This window comes from Ruditapes philippinarum, unplaced genomic scaffold (genome assembly GCF_026571515.1).
Source record: "Ruditapes philippinarum isolate M1 unplaced genomic scaffold, ASM2657151v2 ctg8102_1_1_1_1, whole genome shotgun sequence".
NCBI classification, from domain to species: domain Eukaryota; kingdom Metazoa; phylum Mollusca; class Bivalvia; order Venerida; family Veneridae; genus Ruditapes; species Ruditapes philippinarum.
In genome coordinates, this window is record NW_026860179.1 from 19,816 (window position 1) to 47,525 (window position 27,710).

Genomic DNA, 27,710 nt, shown 5'->3' on the forward strand with positions numbered 1-27,710 from the left:
CAAAATGGCGTGCATTTCCAGACTTTATAATTCTTTTTACACGATGATTTTAACTGTTAAAAGTAATGAAATGAATTAAAATAAAACAATGTCATAACGTCGGGAGATACATGTATATGGATTTACAAGGTATTTAATATTTTTTAACATGTTTGACTTGAAGAGAGTACGGAAAAGTTTGCAGTTATGATTTTGCTCAGTTTTTGGTATAACTATATTTGAAATTTCTAAAATTCCAAACAAACAAAAAAGTTCTACATGGAATAGGGAATATTACATATGAAGGGTAAATTAGTTGTACTTTCTCTTGAAAGCTTATACATCTGACCAAGCTCTATAATATTGGCAAATCCAATTTTGTATTTTAATAATGAAATCCCTTAATATTTAATGAAATTGTTCTAATTTTATAACAGGACAAATCTCATTCAACATGTCATAATTAAAGGAAATTTGGTTTGGTATTTGATGAGGTCTAAAGTAGGTCAAGGTCGTACAAACTCTTTCCCGGTTTACATGATTGAAGAAATTCCAGTTGCTCATTCTTTAGATACGCTGAAGTTCAATTATTAGGGACAACAACAAAACAATATCATACTTTAACTAATTTTATTTATAAGTCATACCATAGTGGCATAATGTAATGTTTAATTCTCACTGAAGTAAATGTCTTAGTTTTCTTTGGCAATTTTAAATGGGCACGACTCCATTAATAAAAGCCAAAAGGGGTTTGGATACCGGGATGACAAAACCCTGTTAGGGCAATCCATAGCAAAACAAACAAATGACACCAAAAATCAAAAACAAGCAAATGGAAACAAAACCTGTAATAGCTTTTTGGAACAGTAGTTCTAAGAAAAAAATTGATCAAAGCAAATACTATGTCTTTCCCAATTCTTCCCATTCACCAAAATAGTCAAATTTTCACCACAAATGTATATGAAGCAATCAAACAACAGAAAGCATTGGACACTTTTGCGCGAAATTGGTTCTGGGAAGCAAGAAACCAGTATCGGCCAGTATCAACAAAATGTCTATTCGCCGGCCGCCACTAAGACTTCGGATGGTGAACGGGAGATTTCCCCGTTTTCCAGTCGAAGGCCTCCGCCAATAACATAAATATTGGCTTCGCCCAATATTTTCACTTACTATTATTGGCTCCGGCGAATTGAATACTTAAAAAAAATTAGTCGTGCCCAGCCATTCTATGATTTATTAAATACAACACTGCCATGTAGGTAATTCAACTTAACAAATAAAGCAGCATTCCAACAAATATGCATATAACTAGCGCTCATAAATCAAATATGACACTAATCTGAAAACACAAATAATTTGGGTAGTAACCATCATGATCTCGAGTTCAGTGCCATTTCTCTTGATCATGAATTAAGCAAAAGCATTTCAAACTGGCGTCCAAATATGTGCTAGCTAAATGTATATACATTTGACAGTGCATGTTTTCGAGATATCAATTTAGCAATAACGTTCAAAACTGCTTCAAAATATGTGCTAGATAAACATGTATACAATAAGTGCATTCAATCAACTGAACTATAATAAATTATGCATCTACACATCAACTTTTCAAAATATACCTTTCCTGAACCACTCTATGCCAATAGGTGTTCGGCGGCAGGCCTGATCAGGGCCACCCACCCCACAAACCCTCCCACCCCCAAAAACAATTTAAACTGCAGTATTTTTCATTTGAAACATGTTTTAATATTGGTATATGCTTTTAAAATTCCAATTACCTTCATTTCCCCACAAAAAAAAAAAAAAATGATTTATATATATACATATTTAGTAAAGGTATGCAAACTCGCTGCACATTTTTCAGCACTCATCTTAATAATAATTGAACTCCATAACCCCAACGTTTTTTCCCAATTTTCAATATTATGGTTCTGAAGGGTTGGAGGGCCGCAAAGTGGGCGAGGGTCCCCGGGGGCAGCCACCAACCAACGCGGCCGAAAACATATGCCCAATACAATAGTGACCATCAAGATCGTGAGACCTGCATGACTCTGAGAGCAGAATATTTCCAATTGCATTCCATGGGTTCGAATCCTTTCAATTCAACCAACATGTTTAATAATGTTACATTAATCAGGTTTCCATTTTGTTTTTAAATCGCATGATGTAAACACTTACACTCCATGCGGTAAAGAAAAACTAGCAAAACAATTTAATGCATCATATCGTCGACAAGGCAGAAACACTTGTATTTACATTTTTAGTATGCTTAGCACCTATTGTCATTAGAATAGCATGCAATATTAAACGTGTAATTTTTTACCCCACAATTGTACATATGTTGCCACAATTGAACATAGGTTCGAGCTATATTTTTCAATCTGCAGCATTTCACACCACCCATCCTGGTCAGTCCTGGACTGTCTTTCTTACAACTGTGTGAAGCGCTTATTTAAAATAGGTACTTATACTAATATACTTAACTGAGCTGTAAAAGATTTGAAACAATTAATAGATTTCATGGAATATATTTACTAATAAATATCTTTATTGGCCAAAAACATACTAAATTCCCAAACTCCAAGAATAATGGTTTAAAGCTTTTTGTTTAGACATAAATTCTACTGCCAGTGTTATCAGCAATTAACACAAAATATTCTTTCACACTGGTCAGTTTGCAGCATCCAGCTATAAGTGTCAGTTAAAAGTTGTTTGATTCTGTATTGGTCATTAGTCAATTCAACCAATTAATAGAACTTAAATAAACATTTGATTATAATAATACACATGTATTTACATTTTATTTTTAATTGAAAGCCACATTCATTTAATCTATCTGCAATACAGAAAGCATTTGCTGATTTTCAGCCAAGACATTTTTGATTATCAAATTAAGTAGCTGCCTGAACACACAATAATAGCCTAATAATATGGTAATTTTAAGTTTTGAACAAAGTGAAACCTTAGAACATTGCCAAAGTATTTGCATCCTTTCTCTTCATCATTTTATTTAAACATTGTAAAGTTATAGTGTTTTTATGTGCCTTATTATGTTTATTGTTAATAAAATAATCCAGACAGAAAAATCAAAACGAAGTTTATTACCATGAAGATAAAAAGGCAATCATTTTTAAGAACAAAAAATTATATAAATGTCAAGAGCTTATCAATTTATTACAAAATTATAAAAAATATTTGTACATTTTAATTGACACTAATAGAATGTAAACAGTATTAATCAGTATGTAATAGATATTTTTGACATAATGCATAATGCCCATCCAAGGGTTTAATTATAATGAGTGAACAGGTGAAAAGTCAAATAAGTTTAAAATCTTGCCATAATTCCTTTTCAATTTTTTATAATGATTATGTACTTTCCATTTATGAACGATAAATCAATGCCATTGGAAATTACCCAAAATGTTCAATTAATAAAAAATTTGGGAACAGTCTTTTTTATATTTTAGGCATATTTATATTTTATCCTTAACATTTTTAAAAATATCAGCTGTAGGTCAATAACCTTTTTTTTCAGTCAATATTTTGAAACATAAACTTAAAAGTCAATTCAGCATAACTTGACCATGACAAAATAGTCACAATGTCATTTTAATATCATAACCATGTTATTTTGAAATTTTAATAGGGTGTACTTTTCACAATAAAATATTGTTTTTCAACACGGAAATTAAAGTAAGACGATTTATATTAACTTTTTAAATATCAAACCTCACATTCTCTATTAGTTTTACATAAAAATTGGTCTTGCAATTCAAACCAAAGTTGGGTATTATACTAAAGCCAAGAGAAAATTGTCTTGAATGACTTTCCTTTGAACAACATTCAACAAAAGAAAAGTTAAACGTTGAATGCATGATTTTGTGTAAATATTATCAAACAGTGTTTAACACTAAAATTTTAAGAAGCGTGTTCACTTTTATCACTAGCTTAGGGGAATGAGTACCTATCATATAGCATGATATTACAAGAAATCCTAAAGAAATGGAAAACTTTTAACCTCTAAATTTAAAACTTCTACCCTCCTAAATTAAAGTTTTTAAGTTTTAATTATGTGTAGATCTATTGTCAAACTATAAGAAAAAATAAAAAGTAAATGATATACTTTCAAATTTAAAGTTTTTTATATTTGGATGGTGTTCACTATGACTAAATCATCAAAAGAGGTTCGCAATCATTTAATAAATAAGCTATCCATTTATTATATTAAAATATTTATCTTTTTATGTTGTGTAAAGTAAATAAAAGGTGCAATGGAAAATAAATTTTATAATGAAAAGTGAACTACAACTTGTCAACTCAAAATTGCAATAAATTGTGTGACAAATATAATTTGTTATAAATCTGTACTGTAATGTAGCCTACACCATGAATTATAAACAACGTAGTCTATTTAAAATTATTATTATTAATTTATTATTATCAATAATTTATTATTATTATTATTATAATAATTATGAATTCATGATTGTCTTATTATTATCATTAGATCACATCATCATTATTTTTATTACTATTATTACTATTAGTATTATCAATTCATTATTATTGTTACTAATTTATTAGTATTATTATCATCATCATTAATAATTTATTATTATTATCAATTCATTATTATTATTATTACTATTAATTTATTTTTATTATTTTATTTTTATATAATGTTTATTAATTTTACTATAATTATTATTATCTAATATCTTACTCATGTGACTGATGTTGCATTGAAGTCTGCATCTTTTAATTATTTGTGCATTATTAATTTATCAATTTCTATTTAATGTGATTTTAACCCCTTCTTATCCAACATAATTTGCTTATTATGCATACTTAATTTTTACCATGGAAAGAAGAGGCCCTAAAATAAGGCAATGTATTCACATCTATGAATAAACAAATACTGAAATATAACTGAATAATTAATTTGTTCAACTTGTAGATCTAAACCTAGGTTTCACATTGTAAAATAATGTATAAAATAAACATTTAAACAGGAAATACCTCACCTAATACTGTAAGGAACTAAACTACTAGCTCTACTAACATCAGTCACCAATTTATCACATACAACAATTCATCAAATGTCAGGAGTCCGCGCAAGACGCTGCTGATCACCATCGCATTATTTCAACATTTCCCATACAGACCAGTAGGCTAGTGTATTGTCTTTAATCACATTCTACCAATCTCGTCCAGCAAAAAGAAAATTATAGATCTATTTTGAAGATTTAAAAGCAAATAAAATATAGTTTAAAACTGATTAGCTAATAATAACTGATTTATTATGAACCTGTTAGATTAATAGACACATTTTTTCCTAATTCAGGACAATTAGCATAAAAGTTAACAAAACTTTCTTGCTTCTACCATTCTTAACGCCATTGAAAATAGCAAAGTGCACCTACTGACCTAGCTAGATCATCGTATTATTTATGTAGATCCATCATATTTTTTTTTTAAAGGTTTTCATTACAATCATCATCGTTACCATCAGTAACTAATACACCGCGAATGATTTAACATTATAGCGAAATACAGACATAGCTAAATGAATAGCTGTGGGTGAGAGTAGATCCATGGATCGTCATAGTAAAATTGTCAATTTACGACAGCAGTCAGCATAAAGCTAGACAAAGTACAATTCACAAAACAATGAATATAGATCTAAATAATTTAAATTTAAACTGTTCTCGACAACAATCTGTTGAATATCTAAATCTGAAATTGAATAAGAAAACTTCTCTGTCCATATAATATCCTGCTTGATTCAGTGTTCCATGTTCCCACCAAAGAACAAATCCGCTTCAATCGTGGAAAATATCAACAAAATTGCTGCTTATAGGGCACACAGAAAATCACCGACGTCTTATCGATTCATATCTAGAAGATATTACTATCGATTGCTGTTTTGATCAGCGATTTTTTCCATTTTTTTCAACAACTCATTTCTTCCTTGTTACAATATTCGACGCCAGCGTTAAAAGGAAATGACGTAGATACAGTACCTACGTCATAACCAGGGCAGGGTATAAGTTGTTCCCCAAATAACAGAGACTATTCTATAGAAATAGTCATCATTATTTAAGATGAAATAATCTTTGTTTCGAGCGGGTTCGAAATACTTAAAAAGATAATGAAAAGCCTTTTATGCGTCCTGTTATAGTTTCCTAAAGGTTAATCACTGGCCGATCACCCGAAACATATGTTGCTGCTGTTGCTTTCTGGGAATAAGTTCCGTTATAGAAATTTATTATTTTGTATGGGAATCAAAATACTATGTTTTACATTTTCTACTTTTATGACAAATAATTTCACATTCAGCGACAATAAGCGTCTAACATGCTCAAAAACCATTATTTATACATGTTTTAATCTCGTGTATTATGCCCTTTCTCGATAAGGAAAACTGTATTCGTTTCTCAGGCTTTAATTTAAGTGCCTTTAATTTACACAGTTCGTGTGTTTATTATTGTTGAACAGAACAGAACAGAACATATACTTTATTTCTGACTTGGGCTCAACACCCATCATCATAATATACATATACATGTATATTTATTACAATGCATGCATCAAGAAATCACGTCATAATAAATTCAATCAGTTATATTCAAGTATTTAAACATAACATAATTAAACAAGTTGAATGAGAATGTCAAAAGGCCTCAGATTGAATGTATATGTATGTGAAATGTTTGCCAGTACAATTAAATAAATACTTACTCTATATGACAACTGTATATGCAGAAAAAGAATGTAAGTTTGTAATAAATTTAAGCTAACAAAGGCAAAGTTTTATAACTATTTTATGCCATATGATAATTTATATCTTAAACCTTATGTTTTCTTATGCAAGAAGGAAGAAAACAAAAACGCCCCGAGTAGATAGATCAATGTTTGGTCAAATCGGTCAATCGTTTAATCATGGTCAGTCTGCATAATTTGTTGATCTTTAATGGAGGTGTCATTTTATAAATGTACAATACAGTCGTTTACCAGTTTAGGTATGTGTACCTATATTTCTGATAACCACAGTTTACTGACATTTTATAACACTACGTTCCATTTTCTATTCAACTGTAAAAATTATAAAAATTAATTGGAATATAAATACTTCTTGTTTATGTACATGTTAATGGATAAGCCGCAAAAAACCGGGAAATGGATTCATTCTGAAAATCGGTTTATACAACTAGGTAAATTTTATACTGTTTTATTTTTTTACCTTTCTCTAATTCTTACAAAAAGTTTATTTACTAAAATTTGTTCTCATGGAACTGTATTTTCCGGGCCATATGCTAAATGTGTTGCTTTCCAATGAATGAACTCAAAATAAGTTGCATATAATTATGCTACATATATAGTTTTTACCAATCTATTCGGCTGTTTTCTCTCTTGTTTAACCATTTCCTCTATCTGTCTATCAGTCCGTCACTTCTTGTAATCATGACTAAAATTATATACTAAATACTAGACATATATATCTATAATACCTGCAGTTATATCACGTACAGTGTATTTATAATATCATATTCATGGGTACAAACTTTCAGGCATTTGCCTGAGTTCAGATCTTTTCTACATACGAAAGCTCTCATTTTCTGTATAAAATCAATTAAAATAATACTTAATCCAGAATTTTCAAGTTTTCTGATATTTTCAATTTGCATCCATACATAATACATGTAATAGGGCCATTATTTTAAAGGTGTATTGGGCGTACTAAAATGTATGACAGAAGTTTTGTTTAAGGAATATTTACATATCGTTATGATAATAATACAAACCGTACATTGATAAACACATTTTCCCCATGTTATATTGGAAATTTACTTTTCAGCAAGTGTTAGTAAATATTAACTTTGTTTTGTCAACATTACAAATAATTGTATAAACATCAGTCCTTGTCGCTAGTCATTCATACTACAGAGATGACCAACTTTGGTCAGTTTTTATGCCAATTAAAATAAAAATGACATGGTGTGTACATGCGTTCGTTCGCAATATCACCGTTTTTACTTCAACTGTACAAGCAGATACAAAACAACGCAGATTAGTTTCAAAGATAGTTACGCATGTTATACATATCCTAGTAGGGTATTATTTTGAAAAAATAAAGTAGATTTTTTTTTTGGTTTTGTTTTCGTTAAATTTTAGCACACATGTTTGGGACAGAACATTTACATTTATTATTCATAGTAGTTGTTACAGATCTCCTAAATATAGCAACAACGATTTTTGTCATTTGCCGGCAATTCGCTCTATTTGTACAGATATACATGTACATGTATAATGATTAACACGTGTTATATAATTATTCTTTTTTATCGTATATAGGTAATAACATGTCATGGAGAATAAATTTATACAATTTAATATAAATACTTGTATCTGTAAATCGTTTATATATGAGCCGTGTCACGACAAAACCAACATAATGGGTTTGCGACCAGCATGGATCCAGACCAGCCTGCGCATCCGCGAAGTCTGATCAGGATCCATGCTGTTCGCTTACCAACTCTATTACAAGTAGAGAAACTGATAGCGAACAGCATGGATCCTGATCAGACTGCGCGGATGTGGTCGCAAACGCACTATGTTGATTTTGTCGTGACTAGGCTCAAATAAATGATTCAATTCTTGATAGCATGAATCATTTTCTGCCGTAAGATATTTATTCAGGAAGACCATGTTATCTTTACCATTAGATACATGTTGCACCGGTCAACAGAATAATATTGACTTATAATATAAAATAATGCGTTCATGACAGTATCTTGTAATAACATTTTCACAAGCTTCATTGATACATCGAAATCACGTGATCTGTAAAATTTAGAAAATTTACACTGAATCCCAACAACTTGAATTCGTCTCCTCACATTTGACCAGACCAGTAAGAAGCCAATTATAAAGATGGTATTTGGTTTTATCCTTGTGTGTGTTTTCCGTGACGAATTAAAGGTTCATTGAGCCTTAAAATACTACTATTTAGAGAATAAAACTAACAAAATAAACGTATTTAACTTATATATTCATTGATCATATAATTGGGCCATCTTTCGGTTCTTTTGCGTTTTGGCAAAGTACATTTATAGAGATAAAGCATTTTGTATGGAAGTCGAAACACCATTTTGTTTACATTTTGCTTACTTCATTGCAAATTATTTCATATTCAGCGGTTTTTTTTTTGTTTGTTTGTTTTGTTTTTTGTTTTTTTTGCTTTAGATGTTAAGCATCTCACATGTTCTTAATCAAATATTATAACATCATAAAACACATGTTTGACCTTTCTACAGAAGAAAAATAAGAATTTTTATTCTTCATGTGTGTTTAATTATTGACAATATGAGTTATGCCCTTCATTCTTTATTACTTCAAAACTATTTTGTAAAAAAGTTCGCATTCCCTCCCAGAAAATTAGATATTGACTGTTTCGGGAACACTTGTTTGGCATCTTCGCACACATATATATAACTGCAGTACAACCCACACTTTCGAAAATTAACCCATCAAAGCAAAGGCATAAAACATTATACTTTGATAAATTTGCATAAAGATGTATGTAATTATAGACAAATTAAATAAAATCTTCAAACTTATTTTGAAGTTGAAGCCAATGCATATAGGTAGTACACGGTTGTTTTGAATTTGAAATATCGTAAAATATTATAGTGCCTGACGATAAAAATTTCATGTCTAGATCTATTAATTTCCCCTGGCCTCGAAGTTGTAAAACTTTCTTTCTAAACAGAAAGCAGACCTCGAATCTCGTGCTTTTCATTGGTCGGTGTATATTTCTAACTAATCAAATACTTCAAGATCTGAGTTTAAGCTTACACCTCGGACCCAACCTGGTATGGTAAAATTGTTCGTATTTCCTATCGTTTTAAGCTATTATTAATGACTTACTTCGTCATTATAATAATAGTAACCCAGATTATATACGATAATATAAAAGAGAAGGTCTCTCGAAAGCAGTGAACACAAAGATGGCGGATGCAATTACATTGTAAATGGTCATTATGTAAAATTAGTTTTAGTTAGTTCCGGTACTCATACCTATTTTTGTATTTATCATCTCCGTTTGTTAAGTGTATCATTTAACACTAAAGAAACATAAGTTATTTATGTTACTTAAGTTGACAAAGATTCTTTAACTGAGGCAACAGTCGCCAAAATTATGTCACATATATGACAATAACTAGCCAAAATAGCTAGAACTCTTAGACAGATTAATCCAAGTCTGGTTAACTTTAAATATTGAATCATTCACGGATATTTTAACATTTCCCGTTTTATTCACTATATCTCTTAATCGGATTAGAGAAGAAAAATATTCCAACCCTTGACCTCTGTTATAATATTACTAAATATCGGTGTAAATGGTCAGTCTAACACCTTTAATCCTCTCATAAGGTGCGGTCACTATATACAGTATTTGTTATGCTTGACCGGGCTGTGAAGCTAAAATGCCTTAAGGTATGTTCTTTTAGCAGTCAAAATGTTTGACCTTCTTTCTCAAGTTATTAAAACGTACTTCTGACCAACTTTACTGTTTGCGCTTACAATCTAATATTTATGATGTGGGAGTTATAAGAGGGAAAATGTGAACATGGGAAGGGAATTAACGTCACGGAAATAGTTGGACTGATTTAATGGAATATAATTCGTATAAAACAGGTACTTTCTTCTTACTTTTGATTTTTAAATAAGAATAGTGAGATACATGTATATATATATATATATATATATATATATAGATTGATAACTGTTGTCACAATATCACATTTTTATTTTGCGAAAACACGACCTGGAAAAAAATTTACAACATGTATATATACAAATGAAAATGACAAAGCTTAGCTTGTACTATTTAAACAATAAACTCTTAAAATTCCTAAATTTCTCCTTTAATTTTGTGTATTGGCTGAATTACGAAGAAAATAGTCAGGCAAGACACCAGTGAAAATACGAAAATATGTTTCACTGCAATGAACAATAATTTTTACAGTGAAAATACGGAAAATGAAAATACGCATTCTATTCATCAATATTTCTTTATATTTCATTCATAATTATATGATATACGCTGTAATATATGTTACCCATATTATACACGATGATATAAAAGAGAAGGTCTCTTAATATACGATAAGCTGCAGTATACGGTAATATAAAGTAAGCTGCGGTATACGGTAATATACGGTAAGCTGTAAAAATTATTAGTTATAAAGATTCTTGACAGGTTATATGGCCCTATATAAACGGTTGCTTGTATATATAACCCGAGCCGCAGTCATAAATTGACAGCAGCCGTGTATATAAAACTATATTAAGGTCACCATTATCCAATGAAAAGTGACGGTACAAACGTGCAGCTGTAATATACCGCAAGCTGCAGTATATGGTAATATAAGGTACGCTTTAAGGAAAATATAACGGTAACATACGGAAAGCTGCAGTATACGGTAATACACGGTATGCTGTGATAAGGTACGCTTTTAGTATTGTGGCAGAATTAAGATGTGGCAGAATTAAGATGAATAAAGATGATTTTTTTTTTCAGATATGAAGGTGGCTTTACAGAAGTATCTAGAACGAACCATTTTGTTCGTATTGTGCATGTGCGTAATGTGTTTGCTCATACAGAACAGTTTGTTACAACAGTCCCGCACGGTAAGGCTATCTTTAAGCTATATAAAATACCGAATCTGAAAATGATTAGCCATGGCCACTGGCATAGAACTATGCACATTTATGCAATTTGCCAAGACCGTTTACTGTAGTTCAATTTTTATATATTGGCATTGAAATTCCTTCAAGTAGACTGTTCAAAATTCAAAGCAGAACAAATCCGAATTTTAAAGGTTAACTTTTCATACAACAGTCTTAATAAATGACAGGGGGAACAGTGCTACATAATAAATGCGTTTTTTTTAAAATAATTATTCAACGTGATGCTGTATGAAAAAATGCAAATTGATTGTAGATCTACAGAAATATAAAATACAGCTTTTGTCAACAAAAATATTCTTAAAACACAGTATATAAACGATTTGAACCCCAACCGGATCTTGTGAGAAGATTTTAGTGTCAGCCATATTCTGCCACTACACTTGCTTACGATATTGGTATTTATATTGATACTGATGGACGTTAGGTTAGTAAATCTATATTTATATTATTAGAGAGAAACTTTATTAAACGTCTAAGTTATGCAAAACATAAACATTAGCACGAAGGCTATAAAATAATCGAAACTCACGAACAGCTTTCAGGTGATCAACACTGAACACGAACAAAAATCGTCTTATTCCAATGTTGATTTAATTAAACATTGAATTGTGATATTGAACAACTAAAGTAATCAATAACAAACGATAATTTAGTCATATGCATAACATATTGCTGTATCTTGAACATAAATTTAAGAGTTTTACCAAGGAGGTCATTTCCGTAAACTGAACGTTACTTGCTGGTGATTGTGAACCCTACTTGTGAGTTTACGAAATTTATCTGTACCCTGACTTGTGAGTATTTTTAAAGATTTATTGGAGAAAAAGTTTACGTTCATTGCGATTTTGTATCAATTATTGCCAGAAAATATAAATGATTGTAATAGAATTTTAGTATATAAGGTGGGATCTAAGGTATTTACCGAGAATCATTTGTTTAATAAAATATATAATGCTATGTATATTTTTCTTTCGGATCACCATGGAAGAATAAAACTGCATATACTGTTCAGTAAAGACTACGAATTTCAATGCCATCATTGACCACATAATTATTCGCCATCCAGACTGCAACTTGAAAATAAGAATAAATAATAATCAGAATAAAATTTCCTACTTAAAAAATTCAGCGTTACAGCCAATAACGTAAACGAAAAAAAGAAGTTTTATAACACCAATTGCTGAAACACTGACGTACATGTCAGAAATAGAAAGTCAATGAATTTCTGAGAATATAAAACAGTGTTTAAAAAAGCAGACTGAAATCAACGGTAGGTGTAAAGCTTTCAACATGTTTGAAATAAGTAATCTGCAAAAAAAAATCTTGTCATGATATTTCGAGGTTTATTGATACGTGACGTTATATAACCTAACAACAATGCCGTAGAACTAAAATATAAAAAAAAATATAGTACATATGTAATATTTTAGCTTTATATCTTTCCAAAGAAAAAATGAATGGTAAAGTGAAGATGAGGTTTGTTTAGTTAATTATTCCTATCAAAAAATAATTGACTTTCTGATTCGTATAAACAGCCACTTTCGTAGACAGTAAAAGCATGACGAATCTCCTCCATTCATATGCAGTTTTAGTACTTACATGTAAAACATGTACCCTTCTCTTGTGACACAATAACTTCATATTCTGCACAAAAAAATTTGGAACATACGACAAAAACACAATAAAAATCATCAAAAGTGACTCGCAAGTAATGGTTCAGTGAAAACACAAGTAGGGTACAGATCATTAAAATTGTTTTAGCAAGACGGGTACAGTTATCAAAAATGTCGCCTCTATTATTAACTATGTTTTATCAATATTCAAAGATATTTTCACAAGTGTCTGTCCGGTAACATGAGGTTAAGACAATAAATCAAAGATTCAGATATGAGTTATAGTGAAGTAAAACAATTTTAGGCATACATTTGCTTGTGTAATCGGCGTGTGTTGACATAAACAAAACATGAGGCGAAGAGCACAGCGTTTTATGCGCATATATTTTACGAAGAAGTTTATGGGTGTATATTTAAGCAAAGATAAATTATTTCTTAATATGATTCAAATGTTAACATACCATAACATATTAAATTCAAGCCGATTTTTAATAGTTTAATGTGTCATTACGCCTGATTGTACGTTTAGATGCTGGGATCTTCTCACAAGATCCGGTTGGGGTTCAAATCGTTTATATACTGTGTAAAAGAATAATAAAATAAATACAATTGTCTAATCTATAGGAAATATACATTTTGTGCACCAGGGCGTTATAAAATATTAAGATTGGACGGCAATTGTAACATAATAAAACTCCGTCTCGGTATAAGTATGTGTCATAATTGCTTACTTAACTACCCAGTGTCAATTTGTTATCGAAGTTTGACTAGTTTCACTTCGCTGCCTGTATTATAAAACTTTGTGTACTATCATGTCCGTCACAGTTGAACTATTATTACCATGCAAGATTAAATATTGTATTTATTATTTACTTTATTCAGGTAACTCCGACGTTGAGAAACGTTAAGCCTATTTTAGTTTTAAATTCAATAAATCTCATACTCGTTCTTAATAAATGAACATCTAAGTATATTTGTTTTATATATTATGGAAGGTTAAAAAGTATGTTTGCCATAATCAATGACATTTAGTTTATACAGATTAAAATGCGCATATTTGTCATTCAAAAGCAAGGGAAAGAAATGTATTTTATTTTCAAATGCAGTAACTTTGTCTTTAGTAGATACTTTGTTGTTTGCAATATGCATCAACATTAAGAATATGTTTAAACTTTTGTAGTATCGCCTAGGTATGTGCCATGTATGTCTTTGGCGATTATGTATAAAGATGTTATACTTTTGTATAAGTCTAATAAAATACCTGCTCTGTTCTGTCTTGATGAAATTATTTATTTTGTTTAACTGGCAATTATAATTTCTTTTCCTTCGAAAACTTGCCACCCAAACAGTTCGATTAAATCTTATTAAGATAAAAAAATTCAGGTTTAAGTCATTTTAAGACAATTTTGTCATAATGTAAACCGCAAAAATATATACCTTTTGTTTTTATTTTAGGGCTATCTAATCATTCATCAAAACGGTGAGTCGTTCCGGGTGAGGTCTAGGAAATATTTACAGACTGATACTTTAACAAACAGTGGTCAACATCTTGCTTATAAACGGTCTGATAAAGATGATAACCTCACAACAACGCAATCACCGTTCCAAGATACTTTACTGCAATGGCGCCAATATGAAAGAGAGGCTCTGGCGGTGTTTATCTTGAGCGCCATTGGCTCAAATTCTACAAAAAAGGGAGGCTACAAACGCGAAATTAAATTGAACGGTTGGGAGGCTATGAAGCACCGGTTGGCGAGTATCAAGTGCTGTGTTTTATGGAATACTGATAAATTTTCTTACTTTAAAGATCCTGAGAAAATTTTCTGGAAAAGTAGCAGACTAGCTGCAACACAATTTACATGTCCCATTCGAGGACCTTTAGTAGACGTAAGGGGTGTAACTCTTGAGTTCAGAAAGAAGCCATGTCCGAGGGACGAATCCGTGTATGTGAAACCATTTCTACCAAAACTTCAACCGAAAGAATCATTTGCAATTTGTGTAAAAATAGTTTACGGTGTTGTAGATATGAAGCTCCTGGTAGACTGGATGGAATATTACCGTGAAATGAAAGTAGACAAAGTATTCATGTTTACGTATAATTTAACAAGAAACATAGAAACAGTTCTACAGCATTATACAAATACAGGCTTCTTAGAAAGAAGACATTTTGATTTTCCATGGAAGAAAGATGGTTGTAAGTAAAAGTTTTTCGTGTATTGCAAGTCTATCATACAGGTTTCTTTATCTTCTCCACTTCAAAACAGGATTTCTGAATAGTAGTCACGTTTTTGGATAACTAATTGTTTGGGGTCTTGTAATATATAAATCTGAATAAAATCAGCTGCTAATTAGAGGCATTATGTTATACAGTTACCTAAATGATTCTGTAAAATGTTCTACCATTCCTGAATCAGAGTCTAATTAATTTACGTCCGTCCGTCCGCGGACTGTTATTAACGGGGCAAAAGATATTATTTAAAATGAAAATTAGTGTTCTTGGACTATTACATGTTTGTTAAATGAATGGTATAATTTTAAGCATTTAAAATCAATACAAACAATTATTGCTAGTATTTAAAACATTTGGCGCAAATTGACGTGTTTGATTTTTTTAACAGTCAGCTTGATGTTTTTGGCCTTGCTTATCACTTACCACACAAGCCTAACCTGTAAACAAGCACAATATTGTTAGTTATACTCATCTGTTTAAGATTTTGTTTTTTTAAAAAATCTTAAATTTACAATTAAACTTGCACATACTGGACAGAAAAAGTAAGTATTTTAAAATACACAAAATAATCAGGCCCGAACATACTTCGGAATAAACTGAAATTTTAGAGTTTCAATTGACATTTGTTTATTCCAGCTAACAATTTATTACTAATAAGTTGTGCATATTTAAATTCCATAATTAGGTTTAATTTAAATGATTTTATGTAAAAAAAAATGATTGTTCGTATTTCCCCACCCTTATCATTATTATTTTTTTTCTATTTTTCTATTATAGTAATGAAGCGGGAGATCGGTGTAAAGATGCGAGTGTGTGGCAAGATGAACAGGTGGTTTGTGTTCGATTGTTACCAGCGTCTCCAAGGTTACACGTACATCTCCATTATTGACCTTGACGAGTTTCTGTTACCAAGAAAACACAGCAACATAAAGAAAATGATGGTAATAAATCGTATTTTTGGTTGGCCAAATATAATATAGGAAATACACGTACAGTCAAGATTGGCAGAAGAATTAAACACATGTAGTGCTAAGGTTGAACAGTGCTTCAAATACGGGTTCCCTACATAATAAATATTTAGAAAATAAAATACATATTAATGAAGAGATACTGTTCGAGCCGTAGTTTATATCCTCATTGTGGCCGTTTTTGGTTTCTGTATAGCGACATATACAATTAACAAGATCTGGGTACACCGGCTACCTTAGCCAATCAAAATGGATAATTAATACTATTTCATAACAAAATGTTCTTGAATGGATCTAAAAAGGGGCGCCTACGGGGGAACACCATCGGCCATGTTTTTGTCGGGTTAATTTAAGAACTTAGAAGTCAGTGTGTAGGCATTAGCTCTGTTTATATTCAAGAAGGAGTCTATTTCACAAAACAAACACTATTTTTGAATACCTAGCTGAACGGCGATTATATGCATTTTTTGGCGGGAAACTTGAGATACCTAATACAGTAGAAAAAACATTTTGATTGAAGTATATCCTTTTAGGTTATTTATATATCACACATTAAAAGAATATATTATTTCTTTTGCAGAATGATATCACAAGACAGTACCCAAAAGCTGCTGGATTTACACTAAAAAGTTTTATTTTCGCAAAAGATTGGAATAAAACTGTAGCTACAAGTGGTTCTGACATTGTGCAATATTTACGGAGAACACCGGCTCTCTACACACGACAGAAAAATATCCTTATTCCAGGGCGGGTTCAACCAAAAAGTCTCGATACTCACGAGTTTGAGCCCGAGACTGGATATGAAAGGTAACGGACACTGCTGGTTCTTTTTAACTGCTCAATAAACTGTATTTTGTTTAAAGAAAACTTTCTTTATTTGGAAAAGATTTGAAAATATTTAAAGGCTCATTTTGCCTCATGAAATGATTTTTTTTTTCAATTTTTGGCGTACTTTAATAGCATCCAAAAAGTTATTCATTGGCCAATTACCTGAACCATCTTTTTTATCTGTTGCTTTTTGGCAATAAGTTTAGTTATAGTGAATTAGTATATTGTATGGTAGTCAAAATACTACTTTTTTTACATTTTACTACTTTTATGACAATTTTTTTTTCTCACAATTATCGTTACTTTCTTTAGGTAACAAGCATCTAACATTCTGTAATACAATTATCTAAACATTATAAAATTCATGTTAGCCATTTCAAAAGAAGTGATAAAAAATTATTTATTTCTGAGGATAATGTGCCTTTAAATAAATATGAAGTTCGATATTAAATTGAAGTAAGTGAGGGCCTATTCCGAGCACATAAAACGTAGTTATTTTTTTTCCATCCTTATAAGAATATTTTAGAACATGTGCTTTCAATATTAACAAAATCCAAACCATTATTATATAAAGTAGCAGAAAAAAACTACTTCATTAAACATTAGCTAGAGTTACATGAATGATTGTTAAATTTTGCTCTTGTACAATATTGAACGAAGAATTTTATATCTTATAAATGTAAATGACATGACCTTAATAACATTATGTTTCATATACATATCATTTCAGAATAAAACTACCGGAGTCTACAGCTGCACTAAATCATTACCGCACGTGCTATTCCGACTTCCGGAAATTATGCAGAAACAAGAAAAAGAGAATTTTTGATAAAGCAATTTTAAATGTGGTTGATAGATTTAGAAATAGAACTTTATGGATAAATGATGTTGGTATTTTATGATTTAAAGATTATGTTTCGTTAGGTATTCAAGTTATAAATGACTGGAGGAAACTTAAAATACATTCAATCACCACGAGAACACTCGTGCGGCGATTTGCAAAATCACGTGGCAGCAGCAAGAAACATTAAAACAAAACATCTTGGACAGCCGCAAGAACGCTATCAATATTTTATAAATGTGTGTAAGATATTTTAACTTAACTAGTACTGTGTTAGTGTATTTTGTCTGAACTTTAATTGTTTTATTATTTTTTTTTTATACAAGTGGCGCTATACTTACCAGCATTTCTTCTCTTATGTGTTAAGTACGTGCCTGTAATATTGAGGTCATTTTAGCTTGTGAATTTGAAATTTTACTATCATTAGATCTGATAAAAACAACAATTTAAATATTGTTTCTTTACTGAAATGGTTCTGTTATTTTCAACGTCAAATTCCGCAGATGTTAAAACGTAATTTTTTGCAATACTTACATTTATATTTTATATATGAAGATATTAGCATTTTACAGTGACGTTTTGTAAGCCAATATAGATGACTAGCTAAAATAATATAAAAAGAACGATTTATAAGAAGATTGGTTGTTACAATATCAGTGCTGCATATTGAAATAAATGTTTACGATCTCCTAATTTTGTTGCTCTAAAATGTTACTTTTTAAAAACACAAAATGCTATCTTGTTTATTTATTTATATATTTTCTCATTTATAATATATTGGTTATCCTATTATTCATTCATTTAAAGGAAAACAAGGGAGGTAACTAAAGTATAAGTATTTAACTGGTGTTTTCACTAAATTTATCAAATTAAAAAGTGATCTTTTTAACTGTTCACAACAAAAATGATCATGAACGGTGAATATTTGTTGTTTATGTTGTCGCTGTTGTTTAGTCACGTTATATAAAGAATGAATCTGACATTTATTTCAGTTCATATAAACTTTTTTAAGAACAAACATTTTTATGATCGTTTGATTACCCATGGTCATGTGTATGTTACTTTTCCAGTCCTTCCAAATAGTCAAGTGATACTGCCTATGGACGAGAGATTTTGATTCTTTCGTTATCTGTTATATAACTTATATTTTATGAACAGAATAAATAAATTGGAGTATATGATGTTCACTTCTTAACAATAATGTATTGTCCTTGTATATGTATGATTAATTAGAATACCAGTGCCTGTTAAGTCACTAAGATCTTCATGGAATTGGAATCAGATTTTGACAGACTTATTTTTTTTTTTGAATTTTGCAAATTTTTGGTTAATGTGTTACGTGCAACATATTATTATTATATACTTTTTTACTATATTTCCATTGTTGTAAAGGGAACTCAACTTTTCCAGATTTTCTTTAATGTTTTCATTGTTAACACGTTTTAATTTGATCAAAACGCAATATCTAACAATAAAGCAACAACGGATAACCATAAAACAAGCCTGTTATATTTTTATTTTTCGGGTGTTATGGCGTCACTAAAGGTCCATAGCACCATTTTAATATAGCCACATACCAATAAAAATGCCCTATTTCCAGGACATAGGACATTCGAGAGATAAACTTCAAATAAAAAAAAAAAAAAATGAAAATATTGCTGGCTCTGTTTGAATGGTTCTGTTCATCGAACGGTACTGGAATATGTGAGCTAATGTCTATACCTCCAGTACTGGTTTAAGCAGAATTCAACAATTAAAATAACATGGTAAAACTGTAAATAAGAAATATCGTATTGTACTAGTAATTGTACAATTAAACAGAATACCAGTGTCTGTTAAGTAACTAAGATCTTTATAGAATTGGAATCGGATTTTGACAAAATTATGGCCCTTTTTGAACTTTGCTTATTCTTGGTTAATGAGTCCCGTGCAATATTATTCTTCAAAACAACTAAAGGTTTTCACTTGAAATTATATACATGTTTGCAGGGTCATACCCAAGGACCATAACTCTTTCATGGATTTTGACTGAATTACGACTCTTTTTAAACTGAAAAATTCTTAGTTCAAGTTTCTGGCGCAACTTCAATCTTTATAACTATTGAAGGTATTTACTTGAAACTTTATACATGTCTTTGGTATCATAATTGGAGGTCACTGTCCAAGGTCAATAACTCTGACATGTATTTTGAATTGAAAGAAGAAATAAGGCCCTTTGTGAGCTTAGCTAATTTTACATCGAGCCCTGGGAATAGTCGAGCATGCTGTCCTATAGACGGCGCTTGTTGGGCTATTGCCCCGTCTATTAGAAGTTTGGGGTTTGTCATATCTATATTAATAAATTAACTGTATATACAACAAACAATTAGAAAAGCTAATGGCAACAAATTTTTGCCGACAAATCCAAAATTTCAGCTCAATTTTATGCTTTAATAAAAAGTATTCTATAGGTAAAGAAAACATGTACATGAGAAAGGGTTTGACCTATTATAAAGAAAATAAAATAACTTCTCACAGCTAATTTGTTTTAATTCTGGAGAAATGCCCTTTATAAAACAATTAAAGCAAATCTATAGATATCTGTACAATAATGACTTCATGAAAATACAGTTTTTCAAATAAAAAAAACAATAGAATATATTCTTACAAGTAATTGTCATCTCAAACTTATAGTTTTACAGACTTAGATTTAATGTTGCTTTTAAAAGGTTGAAATAAAATAAAGCAAACTTTCACTACGCTACATAATTTCATTGATAAGGATATAGGTTGAATATACTTGAAGACAAAATGGATCTCGGAGTTGTTTTATTTGTAATAGCAGTGGCTACTGGTAAGAGATTTGTTCCTAAATAAATGATTTATGACAATCTAGTTACACGCACAATAGTTTTGCTTAAAAAGAATCGTCAATCAAAACAGAAAAAACTGTATATGTAGTGTTGCACTTCTCGTCAATGACGTCATGATATCCTCGTTTTGGAATTCTACACCAGTTAACATGATCTATATTTAGTAAGCTGATAAGGCATTTTCAAGTTCTCCTTATGAAAATAAAAGCAAAGCAAAACACAACTAACATGTCAATTTCGAAAGCAAGTTTAGCGTACATGTATTAACAAGAAAAAAACAAACAAAAAGAGAGAAAAATATGGAAAGATAAATTGTTAGGAAGAGATTACTATGTAACATTGACAAAGCAAGATGATGAAAATAAAAAAAAAGTTACTAAAATATTGAAAATTATCAAAAATCAAAAAGAAACTGCAGAATGCATTAACACTTTTAAAATGTGGAATTATATCTAGTGTACATATCTACATATCTACACCTACTGAATACAGATTGCTTAATCAAGGCTTGTCTGACAGTGGCCTTATGATGTTTTATGAAATATAATATCTCTCAAAATCATAAATGTATTTAATAGATAAAATCTTGTTGGCGGCACCGGTGAGCGGCGTATTGTAGGCCCATGGTATAGGAGCTGTTATTATTAGCAGTTAATGTCATGTTGTCTTAATTAGTTTTATTTTGATTTTTTAAAAACCAGTAAACAAATATGTTCTTATTTTATATTATAACATTGACCGTCATCAGGTGTACATGGTACATTGCGGGTGCCAAACTACTACAGTAACCACATGGTGTTACAGCGTGCACCTGCTCGAGCAATTTTGTGGGGATATGCTGACGTCATAGGTGATACAGTAACCATTTTGATGAACGGCGTTCAAATTCAAGAAGCCACGGTTCAGAAAAGTACCAAAAATAGTAAGAATTCATTTTTTTAGGATATTCATATTGATATTTTATTATTGGATATTTCATTTTAACATCGATATTACATAATATTACATATTACATATATCGATAACGACAAAACAACGGCAAAATAGCAGTTGAATAATACAAAAAAAGATATGATGTAAATCTTATATATTATAGACACAGTTGGATTTTGGAAAGTTAAGCTTCCAGCAGAGAGTAACCCAGGGCCGCACGAGATTCACGTAAAATCTAGTGAGGGGTTTCTCTCATTTGTTGACGTCATGTTCGGGGATGTGTGGGTGTGCTCTGGACAAAGTAATATGCAGTTTACAATGCGAGAGGTAAACGTCTCATTAAGGATGACTCCTTTTAGCTCGATTAAGTATTATATGCACGTTCTTTCAACTTAAAGAAAACAGTCACGTGATCAATTTCTGAACTGACCAGTATTTTATGTATGTGGTTAAACATTGTTGCGACCACATTTCGTACCGGAACTAAGTCATTCTTGAACGTCTAACAAATGTAAATACATGTTTAAGTATTAATAACAAACAATTGAAAAGGCCCCAAAGAATGTTTAATAAATAGCTGGAACAAATTTGTTTAATTTGTATTGTAGGTGTTCAACAGTACACATGAAATCGATGACTCTATACAATACGGTGATATTCGGATGTTATTCTCTGACTTTAAACAATCAAATGTGCCACTTGACGATGTCTCATTAAAACGGCCGTGGATATATCCCATTAAAGGTGTTTTTCCTAAGTTTCATTAACGGAATTCTATGGTTTATACAATTTTTTGTTACGATTAAAAGCGCCTGCATCCATGCCCTTTTATATTACAGTGAAACTTGAAAACTTGAAAACTTTTAACGCCTATTTCTACATATAGAATACATATTCAATGGCGTTGTACAGCTATATACCTTATATGTGCTACTCCCAGTGCTACCATACACAATACTCCCAGCAGTGCGACGGTCACAGTGATTGGGTCAATCCCCACCAACATGTAACAATCTACACCCCTGCACCCATGCACATGATAACACATGGGCTAGACTTTATTATATTATTGTACAATAAATAATAAAAACTGATAGAAATATACAAACATGCACAAAACAATTAGGAACAGACAATGCCTTCAGCGTCACTTAAAAAAGTGCAAAAAAGTCCTTGAAATAAAATGATTTCAGTTATTACAGTGAAAATTTATCTATGAATATACTTGATATTTAAATCTATATATTCTTTTCAAATATCTTCCCTTTTGTACTGACATTTATTTACTTAGCAAGATACGACGCTCGTTTACGTAAATACCTTTAAGAAGTAAAACAAATGAAAATATAAGAAATGTTGCTTTATTTTTAGGTATAATAAATGAGTTTTCGGCCCTATGCTTCATGTTTGCACGTGATCTTCAAAAGCGTTTGAAATATCCAATCGGAGTAATTGAATCAGATTGGGGCGGTACTCCAATAGAAGTATGGAGTGGCCCGGATGCTGTCAACGCATGCCCGACGACATCAACCATTACGCCGTGTGTATTTATATTTGTAGGAAAAACATGGCAAATCTATTAATGTTTCAATTTGACCATTACGTTTCATTCGTATGATTTCACTACATTGTAGAAAAAAAACCCAGCATGAAATTAAAATACATTTGTATTATATAGTAATTTAAATTAATAGGTATGTTATAGTATGTGGCCAAATTTGAAATTGATAAAGTAATCCCGGTTATTTTCTAAAAGATAACACATATAAGTACAGCTGAAAAAGTAATTAATTTCTGTGGATAATTGGAAAAAAGAGCACTGACATTATATATCTGTAGGAATAAGCACTGGCCAACAGAGAGAGGAGTGCTCTGGAACTCTATGATACATCCCTACCTGTCAATGACAATTAAAGGCGCCATCTGGTATCAAGGTAAGAAAGCAGTGTAATTACGTAAATAATTACTGCTTTACTTCTTCTTAAGGAGAAATTCACTTGAATTATTACGGTTTTACGCCTTCATAAGTAGTTATTCACGCGAACAATTACTGTTTTACTACTTCTTAAGGAGTAATTCTCGTGAACAACTACTGTTTACTACTCTTTAAGGAAAGGTATTAGAACCGATGCACCAAAATGCCGAGACATAGAATATCTCTCTCTATTACAATATATCTAGTCAAGGACAAAAATATACTAGAATTTAACTTTGCATGTACAGTCACGTAAATAAAGCTGACTTTTTATTTTTTATATAATATAATTATATCGCATTTCATATACTAGTATTACACACGCCGGGTAAAGTAACTTTTGCAATGCATTAACAACGAGTGTAGAACAAAAGTCCTCCCGAACAAAAGCCCTCCCGTCCAAAAATGACAAAGGGGGGGGGGGGGGGGATATAAATTACAGCTAATACACATAAACATTCAATACGACCGTAGACTTCAGTAATGTTCACTTTTTCATATTTAATCAGAAATATACAACGGAAACTTACAGCGGATTTTTCTAAATTCAAATTTTCACCATTTTTTGTGTTTAAATGTTGAATTCTGCTTAAGCCGGTGTTTGGGGGTTTGAACGGTAACTTAAACCGACCCGGCAACATTTTCAATTTTGTCGTGTTTGGAATTTCTTTAGATACTCTCTTTTCTCTATTTAACCAAATTAACATCATTTTATTCAATGTTGCTTACAATCAAACAAACGTAGATCATCACAGGTTTATGTAACAAAGAAAAACATTATATAAATATCATTCATTAGGTGAATCAAACGCAGGCCGACCTGACCTATATGCATGTCAGTTTCCCGCCATGATCGATGACTGGCGGAAGAAATTCCATGCTGGATCAGACGGTGAAACAAGTGATCACTTCCCGTTTGGATTCGTTCAGGTAACGTTTTTATATGCCCGAAAGAATTATACCCCCTGGCGTCCGACCGTCTGTCAGGGCGAACATCCAATGGTCTATGAGCTTCATTCCGTCCATAATTGTAGTTAAACAAAGAAGTAAATCCCATAAACCGACTGGTTTATGTGGTAATTTTACTGGTTTATTGGGGAAAATGCCACATAAAGATCAAAGAAAAAGCACATAAAGACAAATTGTTGGCACGGCCGTCCGTCCGTTGACTTTGGAACAATCCCTGTGCAAGCCCGTAATGCCATCTCCACTGAACTTCTTCATCGACAGCAGGTTTCGTGAAGAGATCTCTCGGAAATAAATATTGCCAAATTTGAACAAATGAGCAAACTTCTCGGAATGGCACAGTTTATTAGATAACAAAGAATAAACGAACTGAACGGCCAGTAAGGAATATTTGTAGAGGTTTAGGTGATTATATCTGGGACACGAGAGCACATTATCTTTTTTTACATATGGCACATGTCAAATAAAATATAGGAATATTAAATTTTGATATTGTCACATTATCGCCCGTTATGTATACATACATACATACATACATACATACTTACATACATACATACATGCATGCATACATGCATGGCATACATACATACATACATACATACATCATGATCAACATGCCATTTCCAAGATCATGATTATCGTCTATTTAGTTTTTATTGATGATAAAAATGAGAGTATGTAAGAACACAAATTTTTTGAATTGTTTTTTTATTGTTGTAAATTTACTTCAGCTTGCACCAAATCGTGCTGGTAACACTATTGGAGGTTTCCCGCCGACAAGATGGGCGCAGACGACAGACATTGGCTATGTGCCAAATTCAAATATGCCAGATACATTTATGGCAGTTGCAGTTGATTTACCAGATTTTAATTCTCCATCCGGGACGTAGGTAGATCTCTATCGCCAATGCTCATTTATTCGGAACATACTTATTTAAACATTAAATGATCAATCTATTGCAGTTCATTTAAGACAAATTGATCAGAGCTCCACGAAGATATAATTATTAATTGCTCTGGACGTTTGATTTAGAAAACGATTAATCGAATCATTGAATTACCCCAAATCGAACCAAATGCCAACAGATCCTACTGTTCATTTATTGATAACAATGCGTATCAAATATATTATTACAAAGTTACCCTTTTCGATTGTATCTCATTCGCCACGAGAAAGATTTGCCTCAGCTTGTGCAAAAGTGAGACAAACCTTTTCTATCGAAACGGGATGATCAAGCACATTACCCTAACAAAAAAGCTTTTGGAATTGAATAAACGATTGATTAAATTATAGCCTTATCAAAACAGTTCTTCGATGACTGATTTCTTACTCTATTTTTTGTTGTAAGATAGAAACATTTCCAAACTTGGTGAATTAAGTATCAAACACTTCCAAACTTGGTGAGTGTATGTATCTCTGAAGAGGTTGTAAATTAAACATAATGCAATTCAAAATTTGTGCAGCCATTTTAACTTCAGGAGTTTGGCCTACTTTTGCTTTCAAGTACTTAAAACACCAACAAGTCATGCAATCGATTTAGTTACTTTGTCATGGGTATGGTTTTTAATTATCAAAGTTAACATTATAAACATTATATAATTCAGTATTCATCCGACATATAAACAAGATGTAGCAGCTCGTCTAGTTCTGGGAGCCATGAATGTTGCCTATGGAGACAAAAGTGTTGTATTCCAAGGTCCATTTCCTACCGAGTATAATGTTAACAATGGCCAACACACGTTGGGCATTACTTTTAACGCCGGGAGTGGAAATTTACATGTGAACAATAACAACGGGTTTGAGGTAAACAACAGCCATCTTTCCAATGTTATTGTCTACACTGTCAACATTTTCTTAATGAAAACGTTTACAAAATAAGATATTTTGAATTTTTATATTGAATGATAAAAATATTTTCTTTTAAGCATTTTACAGTTAAGCATTTTACAGTTAAGCATTTAAAGCATCTTAAAAAAGTACATTTAACCAGTCATTGTAGCTGCGGAATTGCCTTTAAGGGTTTGGGCATCAGAATTGCAAGGTGAGGTGTTTTGTCGCAGGTGTTACTTTAAGTTTGTGACACCCAAGGTTAGCCAAAATTATTTTACTGTTTTTGGCGGCGAATGACCTAAATTGTGTTTAAGCGCCGTAAAACCAGAAATAAACACCCCCACACAAAACAAAAACAATAAGCACATCTAACCACTGTATAATACATGCTTTAACATATACTTGTTTTTCCTTTGTAAGATATTCAAATATTTGGTCGATATATATAATATATTTTTTTCTGTATATATATTTCAATTAAAAGGTTTGCTGTGCAAGTACGACTTCCGGTTGTAATTTTCCAACTGCTTGGGTAGCTGCTCCAATAAAAGTATCTGAATCATCAAATATTCAGATAGATACTTCCGGTTGCCATGGAAACTTTCATGTTGCTGGTGTCAGGTATGCTCAGTTCCTAGTAAAAACATAAAATAAAATCTAGATTTAAAGAGACATAATTATTTTCAATATGCAATAGATGAGTAAGATAAATATAATTATTTCAAACCTTATAAAAATATAACCAATGAACATTCAGCGTCTACACCACGTGGTGTTCCAAAAGAAATCATTATTGCATCCAGTCTTATCAATTAAGCCAGAGTCCAAAAGGTCCATATCAAATGCACATCGGTCCTCTTTTTCTCTTTCAGAGTCCCAAAAATATCTATATCAAATGGATAGCATACTCAATCTGGTCTGGTTTTCTTTT

General features: G+C 31.3%; 2 protein-coding genes across 3 annotated transcripts; both read left to right on the forward strand.

Annotated features, from left to right (window-relative positions):
• On the forward strand, positions 1-18,534 carry LOC132759142 (uncharacterized). Of its 2 annotated transcripts, none has more exons than XM_060750866.1 (6): positions 1-129; positions 11,570-11,679; positions 14,808-15,546; positions 16,360-16,523; positions 17,131-17,357; positions 18,109-18,534. In XM_060750866.1, exons 1-6 carry the CDS (start codon positions 111-113, stop codon positions 18,278-18,280), a joined length of 1,431 nt encoding a protein of 476 aa, XP_060606849.1. In that variant the 5' UTR covers positions 1-110; the 3' UTR covers positions 18,281-18,534. The 2 variants fall into 2 exon arrangements, with proteins under 2 accessions (XP_060606849.1, XP_060606848.1); XM_060750865.1 differs by lacking the exon at positions 1-129 and adding an exon at positions 10,490-10,683.
• Positions 18,535-20,945: 2,411 nt separating this feature from the next.
• Positions 20,946-27,443, forward strand: LOC132759143 (sialate O-acetylesterase-like). Its single transcript, XM_060750867.1, has 10 exons — positions 20,946-21,052; positions 21,820-21,993; positions 22,168-22,331; positions 22,613-22,748; positions 23,376-23,544; positions 23,844-23,938; positions 24,779-24,909; positions 25,680-25,834; positions 26,554-26,752; positions 27,264-27,443. The coding sequence occupies exons 1-10, from the start codon at positions 21,010-21,012 to the stop codon at positions 27,426-27,428; spliced, it is 1,431 nt and encodes a 476-aa protein (XP_060606850.1). The 5' UTR covers positions 20,946-21,009; the 3' UTR covers positions 27,429-27,443.
• The last annotated feature ends 267 nt before the right edge of the window (positions 27,444-27,710 follow it).